Raw genomic sequence first — 13070 nt, forward strand, 5'->3', positions numbered from 1 at the left:
CTAAAAAGAAATAAAGTTTAGGTTAGTGATTTAACAAAAAGAAAAGTTAGGACTGTGGGCATTAGTAAAGGAGAAAATGTTTGGCAATCTTTGGTTGTTCAAAGGTAGAAGGTGTTAATAGCCATTCGGAAAGGAAATATTATAGGTTTGTAAAACAATTTTGGTATATATATATATATATCCAAGCCCTCAAGAACTTTTAACCTATATTTCTTCAGCCGTTGATAATTCGTTATAGAACAATCTTACGTTATACAATATTGTATGATTGATTGCCGCAAAATGATTATTATAAAGTCTCAAAAACAAAAAATCTCATCTGTTATACTAGATCAAGCACATAGATATTTCATCAACATTTCCCCACAATATATTGTGAATTTGTGACCTATCATTGTTCCTCATGTTATGGCCACGAGAAGTTCAACCCTGGCTCCACCATTGTTCTAAGTCGTGATCCTATGGAATCGTCGACCTCTCTCTATCAGTAGAGAAAGAAATACATCTGTGCTTAAAACTTTGTAGAAGCTTCATGAAAACGTTCTAGAATTAGATGTGTTTAACATATTTTTATTATGGTTATGTAAGTGAAGATAAAAAATAAAAAAAGAAAAATGTATTATATATAGTCTCTATATAGGATGTTCAGAAAATTGTTGAACCAATCGACATATAGAGAGACCTATATATATATGTGTGGCCGAAGGAGCGTAACATTAATGGAATTAGAAATTACTGCGGAATTACAAATTGAGCGTTATACACCTATTCACGCTTGTTATAATCAGAGCCCCTCATGAGACTAAACGAAGCGAGTAACACTTGGGAAATTTTGGTCAGAATCGACAACAAAAAGTGAAAGAAAAAAAGTTGACGACAATATATATTTTCCAGTCAGAATAGTGAAAATAAAAACAGGTAATGAAAGATTTGGTGGGAAATGATTTAAGATTTTTGTTTTTCTGATTTCTAGCTCTCTTGAAATATGTTTTTCGTTTTTTTGTCAACCTCTCACAAAATTTATTTTTGAAGATTTTGCGCACACACACCACACAAAAAAAGGTTGATAAACTCAATCCAAATATCAAAAGATTGTGATAATTATGATCATCATGACTATCTTCGTATATAATTTATATTGGGCGACGAAGAAACAATGATATGAACTGATGAACAGTAATGTTGTTACTGTAACAAAACTGCAAGTTGCATTGTGTGGCTATATATATCTGAAACAATGACATGTTTATCATTACTATTTTTTTTTAATCAAACAGTGACATTCAAAACTTCACATAATTTAACCCAAAAAATTTCTAAATAACTAAATCGCAAGCAGACAACAGAATAATTTGATAATTTTATGTTTGATCAGTAACGTATTCTTTGTTAACCACAATCAAAGTATTCTTCTACAAAGACACTATTTCGTTCGTTATATATCATATAGTCTACGCTTAATTTTATATGTTTACCCACTTCTTTGAATTTATTTTTTACTCGTACACGTATTTGTTGTTGCTACGCATAAAATAATAAACCGGGTCTTATAATAAGACTTTCGGCATTACAAGGTTTTGGAAATAGTGAAGCATACGAAAAAAAGTAAAATATTAGAAAATAATACTAGTAATAAACTAATCCAAGAGGAATCACACATGGATTCCATTCGGTGACATTTGTACTCTGGATTCTTCACTATGTTTTGTAGTACACCTTTGTTCTCGTCTCTCTCACCTACAAGATTAAAACCTCTTCCCCTAAACACACACTACTTAGCTTTATATATTTTCTTCTTAATGAGAAAAAAATAAAATAAATAGACAAATAAACATACTGTCTATAACCAAGATACATCATAAATAAATATTTTTGAATTATGTTTTAAATTTGTAGTGTAACACATGAAGTACCACGAAACGTCTTGCAAGAATTTGCCAAAAAAAAAAACTTTTTTTCTAGACAAATATATGCTTTCGTTCATTCAAATCAAAGCAAAAATAAAAGAAGTGCAAAGATCTCAGAGTTTAAAAGGTTACAAAAGTGGACATCCCCCAATGCCATAGTAAAAGAGTAGATAGGTAACATCCCCCAATGCCAACAAAAAAAAAAAAACTTAAACGCATTCTTTTTCCAAGTATATTAAAGCGAGTGATAAAGTGTTCTGCCTAACGCAATTTCATCTTTCCACACACATGTGTAAGCCCAAAATAAAATCAGGCAGTACAAATCAGATAGAATCCTTCAAGGTACAAAATCTCCAATAGTATTTTTATGTCAGGATAAAATCGAATTTCACTTTTTCTAGTATACATACATTAAAATTTTGAAAATTAGAATGGGAAGGTTAATAGAATAGGAATCTCAAAGAGGCAGCAGCCTACCACAGTACTTTGGAATTTATATAATTAAGATAATATATTCCAGGATTCTTTACAAGTAAGATTAAAAGAAATTGATATACTCCATTTATTTGGTCAGAATTCAGAATAAATAAAATTAAATGTTGGGAAGAATATAATTATGGTAAGGAAGTAAAAATAAACCCACCAATGATCATTTTTCATTAATACCACTTTCTAACACATTTCCCTATATAAAGCAAACGCCACTCTCAATCCTCTTTCACCTTCAAATCATTCATCATTACATCAAACCCAATCCTCTTCTCTCTTTTGACTAATTTAACAAAACATCAAAAACGAACCAAACCGGTTCGTTCATTGTTCTCTGTCCATCTGCTACCTCTGTCTCTGTCTCTGGTAATCTTATTCTTCTTCAGTTCTTTTTATGTCTTCTTCACATTAGATTTCATGACGGCTTCGAAACGCTCTGTCTCTCTCTTGCTCTGCATAGATTTCGTGACTGTTCATATTCTCTCCCACGCATTAGCCAATTTTGAAACATTTACATGAGTCTTTTTTTTTCTTTTTCTTTTAACTTCTGATAGAGAAGCTCCAATGAGGATTTTTTTTTGAATAATAATTTTGCAATGAATCTATCTCTACGTTTTAAACCTTTTTTTTTTCAGCAATGTTAAAGTTTCGACAACTCAATATACCCATGCCCAAAAAAATTAAAATCCTTTTTGCAAAAAAAATTGTTCTCGCCAAGTGTAGAGTGAACTTGACGACAACGTTATCAATCATACCCATCTTCTTTTAGACATCTCCTTCAAACACGTTACATGCATCCCTTAATGTTTTTATTTGCTTCTTTTTCCCTTAAATCGTGTTCCGCAACATAAACATGAACTCAGAAATCAGAAACGCACCTTTTTATTTTGCAGAATCCTAAAACAAGAATGGCGTTGATTAAGAACGAGAAGAAGATGACCAAGAGTTACTTTGACGTTCTTGGAATCTGCTGTACATCGGAGGTTCCATTGATTGAGAATATCCTCAAATCCATGGATGGTGTCAAAGAATACTCTGTAATTGTTCCAACTAGAACCGTCATCGTCGTCCACGACACTCTCATCCTCTCCCAGTTCCAAATCGGTATAGCTTCTTTTTTTCCTTTCTCTGTTTTCGAGTCGCTGGTGTTGGAAAACGCGAACGTCATTTTCAGGAGTTTACTTTAATGACACTTTAAAAATCTTGGAAATTACTTGTTTTTGTTCTGTTTCGTGTCCATTAATAATTTAATAACATGTGAAAATTTTACCCCTTTTCAAAAAAGAAGACAAAACGATATAATGTGAGTGTTTACGTAATTACGTTACGCATCATTCACTGATTCACATAATTTTAATGTTTATAAGTTTTCCCTTTATTTTTTATTTTAATTTTTTTTTATCTCCTCTGCTTTTTTCATTTAGTAAAATTATCATGGTTTACAGTTAAAGCACTAAACCAAGCACGGCTAGAAGCAAATGTGAGAGTAACCGGAGAAACCAATTTCAAGAATAAATGGCCAAGTCCATTTGCGGTGGTTACCGGCGTGCTTCTGCTCCTCTCCTTCTTCAAGTATCTTTACCCTCCTTTACGTTGGCTAGCTGTGGCAGCCGTAGTCGCTGGAATCTATCCGATATTCGCCAAAGCTATAGCATCCCTTGCAAGGTGTAGAATCGACATCAACATTCTTGTTGTTATAACCGGTACGTTATGTTTTACTCTTTACTCGCCAATTTATATGATATGGACCACATTTCTCACATTATTAATTAATGAAGGTTATACCGTTATAGTAGATATAAGTATGTGTCATATAAAGTTGTGATGGGTCAATTTGGAATTATTTATGGTCAACACAAAGCAATTGTTTTGTAGTTTTATTGGTTGTCTTTTCCTCTGCATTTGCCTTTCTTTATGTTACTTTGAGACCAAAAGAGAAAATGAAAAAAAACTAAAAAACAAAAAAAATTAAAGCTGCTTTCTTTCAAAAAAAAACATTGTATTGGTTTAGAAGATGTTTATAACTTTTTGGTAAAGAAAATTTCCAACAAAATTTTATTATTTTATTCTTTATACAAATTTCCTGACACAAAATAGATGAAATGTATTTAACTAACTAATTCAACAAAAACAATAATAATTTAGGAAAATTATGAGTAGTATGGTTATATACAGTCTTGTACGTTCAAGAGTTATTGATCATATTTGTTGCTTTCATCAGTGGGAGCAACAGTTGCTATGCGGGATTACACAGAAGCTGCAGTAGTTGTCTTCTTATTCACAATCGCCGAATGGCTCCAATCAAGAGCTAGCTATAAGGTTTTGTGTTCTTCCATCACTTTTAGTTCAGTTAGTATCAATAAAAATTGTGATTGCTCAAGTATAGATTGTTATACATTTCAGGCAAGTGCAGTGATGCAGTCTCTTATGAGTTTAGCTCCACAGAAGGCAGTGATTGCAGAAACTGGAGAAGAAGTTGAAGTGGATGAGCTCAAGATCAACACAGTTATAGCAGTCAAAGCTGGTGAAACCATACCAATTGATGGAGTTGTTGTTGATGGGAACTGTGAAGTTGATGAGAAGACCTTGACCGGTGAAGCTTTCCCCGTGCCTAAACTGAGAGATTCAACGGTTTGGGCTGGAACCTTTAATCTAAATGGTATAAAAAATGGCTCAAGACCTTTCCACTTTTGTTTTATGAACTCTCTCTGTGATACTTTCAAAGGTTTGATCTTAACTAACTCCTCTGTTTTGTTCAAGGCTACATAACTGTGAAAACCACTGCTCTAGCTGAGGATTGCGTGGTTGCAAAGATGGCAAAGCTTGTAGAAGAAGCTCAAAACAGCAAAACTGAAACTCAGAGATTTATAGACGAATGTTCCAAGTACTATACTCCAGGTATCAGCTACTGATTTTGGTTTTACTTTCATTACATCTTTTTTATGTTCTTGTTTGAGAGTTGAGACCTTAGAAATGTCTATGTACTTGTATGCAGCGATCATGGTGATATCAATCTTTTTTGCGGTTATACCACTTGCATTGAAGGTTCACAACCCGAAACATTGGTTTCACTTAGCACTAGTTGTGTTAGTAAGTGCTTGTCCTTGTGGGCTTATCCTCTCTACACCAGTAGCCACTTTCTGTGCACTCACTAAGGCAGCCACATCAGGACTTTTGATCAAAGGAGCTGATTATCTTGAGACCTTGGCCAAGATCAAGATTGTTGCTTTTGACAAAACCGGAACCATCACTAGAGGCGAGTTCATCGTCATGGATTTCAAGTCACTTTCCAGTGATATAAGCCTTAACAATTTGCTTTACTGGTGACACATCTGTTCTAACCTTTTTAACCAGAACACACATGGTTTTGTTGGATTTGTTCTGAGGATTGTGGAATATGACTATTTCAGGGTATCAAGCGCAGAGAGCAAGTCAAGTCATCCAATGGCTGCTGCACTTGTAGACTATGCAAAATCTGTCTCTGTTGAACCTAAGCCTGAAGCGGTTGAGGATTACCAGAACTTTCCAGGAGAAGGAATATATGGAAAGATTGATGGTAAACAAGTATATATCGGTAACAAAAGGATTGCTTCCAGAGCTGGGTGTTCATCAGGTACATATCAAAACTTATTGCATTGAGGTTTTTTTTGGTTTTTTATCTAATCTCTCTGATGGTTCTTTGCTTTGGTGTGTATGTATATACAGTTCCAGATATCGATGTTGATACCAAAGGAGGGAAGACGGTTGGGTATGTATACGTTGGTGAAACACTGGCTGGAGTTTTCAATCTCTCAGATGCTTGTAGATCAGGTGTAGCTCAAGCAATGAAAGAACTGAAATCTTTGGGAATAAAGACTGCTATGCTTACCGGAGATAATGAAGCTGCTGCCATGCATGCTCAAGAACAGCTAGGGAATGCTATGGATATTGTTAGAGCAGAGCTTCTTCCAGAAGGTAAATCAGAGATCATCAAAGAGTTTAAGAGAGAAGAAGGGCCAACAGGTATGGTAGGGGACGGGTTGAATGATGCACCAGCTTTAGCTACAGCGGATATTGGAATCTCGATGGGTGTTTCTGGCTCTGCACTCGCAACAGAGACTGGTAATATCATTCTCATGTCGAATGATATCAGAAGGATACCACAGGCGATAAAGCTTGCACGTAGAGCTAAAAGGAAAGTGGTGGAGAACGTGATCATATCAATCACTATGAAAGTAGCAATTCTTGCATTGGCTTTTGCTGGTCATCCGCTGATTTGGGCAGCTGTACTTGCTGATGTAGGAACTTGTCTGCTTGTGATCCTCAATAGCATGTTGTTGCTTAGTGATAAACACAAAGCTGGTAACAAATGTTATAGGGAGTCTTCTTCTTCTTTGTCCTCTGTCTTGATCTCGGAGAAACTTGAAGGTGATGCTGGTGGAGACATGGAAGCAGGTTTCTTACCAAAGAACAGTGGTAAGCATTGCGAGTCAGGCTGTTGTGGGAAGAAGAATCAAGAGAAGGTTGTGAAATCAGTTAAAACCAGTTCAGACCATGGTCACACTGGTTGTTGTGAGAAGAAACAAGACAATGTAAAGACGTGTTGCGCAGAACTTGATGTTTTAGGACAAGGCCGTGACTCTGGGTGTTGTGGTGACAAGACTCAGAAACCACACCAACACCAACACCAACACCAACATGGGGTGAAACAAAGCTGTCATGAAAAGCCATCAGGCCTGGAAACTGGAACTGGCTCAAAACAAGAAGATTCTTCAACCTTGATCAATCTGGAAGGAGATGAGCAAGGGGAGGTGAAAGTGTCAGTCAAAGGTTGTTGCTCAAGTCCTGCTGAAGCTAGCTTAAAAGTGAGGAGCAATGGGCATTGCAAGTCGAGCTGCTGTGAAAGTTCTAATAAGATGGATGATAAAGAAGAAGCATGTTCTCAGGTAAAAGAGGCTTGCAAGTCTAACTGTAGCAGCAGAGAGAGGAGCCACCATGGTAGCAGCTGTTGCAGGACCTACGCTAAGGAGTGTGGCAGTCACCATCACCACCACACAAGGGCTGCGGCTGGCTTGGGAAGCTTAACAGAGATTGTGATTGAATAACTTTTAGTTCTTGCTCACATTTAACCTTTCATCTTGCAATCATCAGAAAGGATGATGTATATCAATCGAGAAACCATGTGATTCATCAAAGAAATGTGAATGATCCTTTTTGAATACTTATCTTTTCAATCTTCTCATGTGATCATTGACTTCAGAGATGCTTGCAAAACCGAAGTTACATAGTCAAAATTGTTATCTCACCAAACTACAAAACCGAAGTTAGAAAACTATACCGTTGCAGTAGCAGTAGCAGTAGCAGTAGCATCGACTTTTCGTATTCTTTACTTTCTTCTCTACAATAGCTTGTTTAGTCGAAATCTGGAGGAGGACAACACAAAACATTCGCACAGAAAAAATCACAGCAACACACACACACACCAAAAAAAAGATCAGACTTAATTGTTGTAGTAATATATACCTTGTTTCGAACGATCAGGCGGCGCAACGCACGGGCTTAGTCAAGTAGAGATTTTTGTTATTACAATTGATTTGTGTTTGGTTTTATTGGTTTTGAAATTACAATTGATTTCGGTTTGGTTTTAATGGTTTTGGAACTACAGTTGATTTTGGTTCGGTTTACATTGGTTTTGAAAAGAAGAAACCAAAAAAAAGAAAAAAGTCACGCAAAGCCACGCGAGGGCAAGTTTTAGAACGAAGAGCGTCGAATGAAATAGGCATGATTTGGGAGGTTAGAACCCACAGGAATTGGTACACTCGCGCAACTCGTGTTGATAAAAGTAGCTACTTGTTTTCGTCTTCTTCTTCTTCTCTCATTTGATTTTGACGTCTCTTGCCAAAAGTTGATAAAAGGCTTAGTGATTCTGTAGCTATGATATGATGTAAAGATGAGACGACCCTTTGCTTCATGTATCAATCGAGAAACCATGTGTTTCATCAAAGAAATGTGAATGATCCTTTTGAACACTTATCTATCAATCTTCTTATGTTATCATTGACTTCAGAGATGCTTGCAAAAGGGTACAAACAATTATAGTTAAAACTTATCTCCAGTAAAAAAATTGGTCTGTAACCAAAAACACAAGTAGATGAACTTGATGAATCTGTTACAGGAATAACTGACAATTAAAAGAATATGATACTTCATCCATTGATCAGATAAAATTAACAAAATATGAGATAAAACAAATATAATGAAGGAAAAAAGAACTAAAGTTTCATAATCTTAGATATGGTGAGATTATGTTTTATGTACAAAACGCTAACACAGTGGACTGGCCAGTGTGGTATGGTGATACTCTAAAAGAACTTTTGCAGACTAAAACGAATAATCCCAACCCCCACTAGCTGTACACTAACTTCAAATGTCATTTCCTATGGTATGCTTGTCAATTAAGCATCTTTTGTTGTTCTGCATCAGCATGACACCGTTTAACAATGCTGGAATAGCTTTATAGTTCCTGTAAATGAGTCAAGCTCGTAGCTTAGCAGCAGGTTCAGACTTTTAATTCAAGTGTATTCCCCTTGGATTTACAGTGTAGACTCCGACTGGTCCGTTCCAGGTTTTAAATGAAGCACAAAGAACCAGACATGCTTCTTTGTGACCTGAGAGCAGAAGAGCGCAACTTCTTTGAAAGAAATAGCATGAATCATCTTTCGCCAGCACAAATCAGGTGAGCATGTTTACCCTTTCATGTACACAGCCTTCAAGTATTACTCCGTTCAACAGTTCATGACTTCGAGTCACTCCTTCGTGGTGATGAGCCTATGAGACCATGAGCTAGGTCAGATGCTCTGAATTCTCAAGTAACACAGTATCTCCAACAGTGAATGAAGTTCAGACTAGTTGGAATTATAAAATTAGTCTCTTCTCCCTAAAGGCCGTCCAAAATTTTGCCTCCTTTGGATCCCATGTTGCCAAGCATCTCTATATCTATCCCCGGGCAGATCAGAATCATCAACTGAGTTCTCCCTTCGAATATTCCCATTTCTTGGAAATGTTGTTGTGCTCAGCTTCTCGTCATCTTCTGATGGTGTCCCTGACCTGGACTCAGGGTGCATGTCGATGGATCTGGTTCTTGGCCCACCTGATCTGAAACCTCTAGCATTAGGTGCTTTTGGGATAAAGCTAGGTACCTTAGGAACCGGGAAATCCTTGGGAAGAGACTCCATCTCCATAAAACAGTTCCTTTCTTTGGCGTCAGTGATCAGTGCTGCCCAATCTTCGCACTTCATTAGAGCAGATGCATTTCCCATGACCTGTTCAAGAAAAACGAGCCTTAGAAACTTGATCAAGAAACCAGAAGTTATCATATATATATATATATATATATATATAAATGTACATGCCTAGAGAGATAACATACCCATAGAGCTCTTTTGGCACGGGTGAGAGCAACATTCATCCGCCGGATATCAGAGACAAAGCCAACACCGTGATTGGAAGCACGCACACATGACATAATTATAACATCACGTTCTTGACCCTGAAACGCGTCTACAGTATTGATATAAATCTCTTTCAGTTCATCTTGGGCCAACGCATTTGCGAACTCGATTTTCAGGCATTTCAACTGCAGTTTGTATGGGGTTATGACCCCAACAGAGGCTTTACCCCCGCCCAATGACTTCAGAGTTCTTTGAAGATGCAAGTATACCCCAACACAAAAGCGAGCTTCATCAATGTTCTCATAAGATACTGATCCACCTCTATGGGATTCCCGCCCATGACTGATATCAAAGAAAAGGTAAGGCTTAAGGACAGAATCTTTGTAATAAATCTCGTCAGGAGCAGCGGAAACACTTTCACTGTCTGTGAGGCGTCCTTGGTAGAAATATCTTGAAGGGAAATCACGTATTTGAGGATGCATCCTATATTGAACTGTTAACAACAAAGTTGGACAACCTGCTAACTGAAACCTTTCAAAGAGACTTCTACTGTATAAAAGGGTTCCAGCGGCTTTGCTAATAACTGTAGCAGGAAGCTGTTGAGGATCACCCACAAGTACACATCGTGCAGCACCAAGAGCAAGGGGAGGAAGAACTCCAACCTCACTAGCTTGGGCAGCCTCATCGATGACCACCATATCGAAGCCATGCGTAAGACGAGAAAACAGTTTACGACCACTGCTTGATACAGTTGTAAAAACAATTTCAGCCTCGTTCGCGAAACTTGCCTCAAGACTTGCACGAGCTTCTTCAAGATTAAAGTTATTACCACCAGCGCGAAACTTTCCCTCGACAATGAGAAGGCGAGACATTTCAACAAGATCTTTATCTCTGGCTTCAACAACAGCAGAAAGGCGCTGTAACAATGCATCTCTTGTCTGGTCCCTAACCATAAGAACATCAGGGTCAACGCCAACGGATCCCTGAGAACGGTTAGCGAAGGCTGCAGCAGTAAGTTCCCTTTTAAGTCCAGCAATATCTTGAGATAGCTGCGTTTCTCGTAATCTGAGGTTGTGCATGTGTCCTAGAATTTCATCACGGGACTTGGCTAATAGCTGCTCACTTCTACGCTCCACAGAAACAGCTTGAGCAGCTCTCGTTTGGGTATCAACACCTACTCTAGCCACATCAGGGCGATAAACTCTCATTTCCCCATCAATAAAACCGCGATCAAGGACACGTGAGAGAAGTTCATCGGTCGCAGCATTTGAAGGAGCACAAACGAGCATCCTTGGTTTAGCACACAATTTTGGCAGCGTACGAAATAGATTCTGGTCCATGTTTTGTAGGACTTCATCAATTGATCCTGACACAATATGATCTGAACTGCTCTCACTTACTTGTTTATAACTTTCAGGAGCTAATTTCTTCAGCAACGAAGTGTAATACTGCTGATACTGAACCAAGTGGATAACATTCAACATTCCCCAAACAGTGTGTGTCTTGCCTGTTCCTGGAGGGCCCTGAACAAGAGTAAATGGCCATGGATCTTGCCTCTTTACCCCACTGCTTGTACCAGCTGCAGTATGCATTGCGGCCCAATGGATTGCAGCCAACTGAGGAGCATTAAAGCTTCTATGTAAGTGGCCAGCAAAGCTCGGAGTAAAACAATCGGGGACTGTAGGCGTCTGCTCCCCGTAATTAGGAAACTGCTCTGGGCTAGGCCTGAGAATTGCATTTTGCATCTGAAGAAGATAGGAGTTTTACCAGCGTCAGCATAACAAAAAGCATCTATGAAATATTTGTTAGAGAAAACAAAACCAACCTGTGGGTTAAGCTGAGAAAACGCATGCAAGGCAACATATTCCCTTTGTGTGGTTGCAAGCGAACCAAGCACTGACAAATGCCAGATCTCCTTAGGTTTAAGTTTCCGTAAAATATGATTATCGTCAATCTTGCTGTTAAAAAACAAATCAAAAAGGGGGAAAAAAGTAAAGAAATGAGAGAGCGGAAATAAATGCTTCCAGTAAGAATGGGTAGAAAATACAGCTTAAAAATCAAACATATGGAAGAGAATATACCTGCCAGAATCATAAGTATCTCCAACATAGAAATGGAGAATTGCTCCATGAGGATCTCGAGTATCAACCGGTATATATCTCCTAATTGTACCAGCTACACGTCCAGCATCATCATGCTCTCCTTCTAAACATAAAAAAGGAAAAAGTTACAGAACATACAGAGAAGCACAAGCAATATAAAAACCAACCAGACAATCTATGAGTTCCAACCACACCTGATTCAGGCACAGGATTTGAAAGAACTGCAACATCTCCCTCCTTGAAAGCCCATTTACATTCATTTACTGAGAGAAGTATCACATCATACCATCCTAAACCAATTAAAAACAAAGGCTAGCAGTCAGGTAACAAGAGACAAGTCAGTAGAGAGTTAACAATTTAACATTGTTGGCCAAAGGCCTTTACAAATGTGAATTAGGTAATAGATCTGGTTACCTCTCTCTCTTCTTTCGATAAACTTTATTCTGACCTTCATGTAAGAATTTGCCTCAGCCAATTCTTCCCATGTACTGTAAAGTTGTGCCCGGCACTCCTCGAAAAGTAAAGGTTCAAACACTCTAACATACTCATCCATGGATTCAAACCGCTCAGGGACACTCTGGAGATCAGTATCCTCTAAACACAAGAAAATTTTATGCATAAGAGTCAATTACAGTATGGGTAATAACTAATAAGGCAGAGAAATAGACATATTTGAAACAACACCGGCCATATGAAAAAAGTTGAAGTATCATCATCCATACAAAACAAATTTTCCTGTGCAAAGTGTACAGAACAGAACTGAGGCATGTCAATCAAAAAGCCTACTAATATCCGATAATTACTTTCACTAATAGCCATTCAAGTTTCAGATACACATAAATGCATCCAGTGTTTTCCTTAACTAAGGTAATTAAATTAAAGCCAACAAGAGCCAACCTGATAAATGATATTCATCGACAATGAAAACAAAAACCAAAATTCTGTCATCAACTTTTACAAGTATGATTTAATCGTATCACCTTCCAAATCCCGTGGCCATTATGATTCTCACTGAGCCATGATTCGGGACACAGGGAAACTGGCAACAGAGCAGTAGATTTTAATTGGCATAAAAGTTCCTACCTTAAATGAAGATAACTTAAACTGAAAAAGTAGGAGCACTCAAACACACGTTCCATAAG

At 37.6% G+C, this 13070-nt stretch overlaps 1 protein-coding gene and 1 pseudogene across 2 annotated transcripts; one reads left to right on the forward strand and one right to left on the reverse strand.

The window, feature by feature from the left end:
* On the forward strand, positions 2556–7596 carry LOC104721848 (cadmium/zinc-transporting ATPase HMA2-like). Of its 2 annotated transcripts, XM_010439916.2 has the most exons (9): positions 2556–2762; positions 3290–3500; positions 3842–4099; positions 4618–4715; positions 4800–5055; positions 5157–5294; positions 5392–5719; positions 5807–6009; positions 6102–7596. In XM_010439916.2, exons 2-9 carry the CDS (start codon positions 3305–3307, stop codon positions 7478–7480), a joined length of 2856 nt encoding a protein of 951 aa, XP_010438218.1. In that variant the 5' UTR covers positions 2556–2762; positions 3290–3304; the 3' UTR covers positions 7481–7596. The 2 variants fall into 2 exon arrangements, with proteins under 2 accessions (XP_010438218.1, XP_019086992.1); XM_019231447.1 differs by lacking the exon at positions 2556–2762 and having other exon boundaries at positions 2844–3500.
* LOC104721849 overlaps positions 8564–13070 on the reverse strand; it is a 7202-nt pseudogene continuing 2695 nt past the window's right edge.

The sequence above is a fragment of the Camelina sativa genome, chromosome 11 (genome assembly GCF_000633955.1).
Source record: "Camelina sativa cultivar DH55 chromosome 11, Cs, whole genome shotgun sequence".
In the NCBI taxonomy this organism is placed as follows: Eukaryota; Viridiplantae; Streptophyta; class Magnoliopsida; order Brassicales; family Brassicaceae; genus Camelina; species Camelina sativa.

Coding starts and splice junctions, on each gene's coding strand:
- LOC104721848 (XM_010439916.2), top strand. CDS start 3,305: ATGGCGTTGATTAAGAACGAGAAGAAGATGACCAAGAGTTACTTTGAC. Junction 4,100..4,617: donor CATTCTTGTTGTTATAACCG/GTACGTTATGTT, acceptor TGCTTTCATCAG/TGGGAGCAACAGTTGCTATG. Junction 5,720..5,806: donor CTTAACAATTTGCTTTACTG/GTGACACATCTG, acceptor TGACTATTTCAG/GGTATCAAGCGCAGAGAGCA.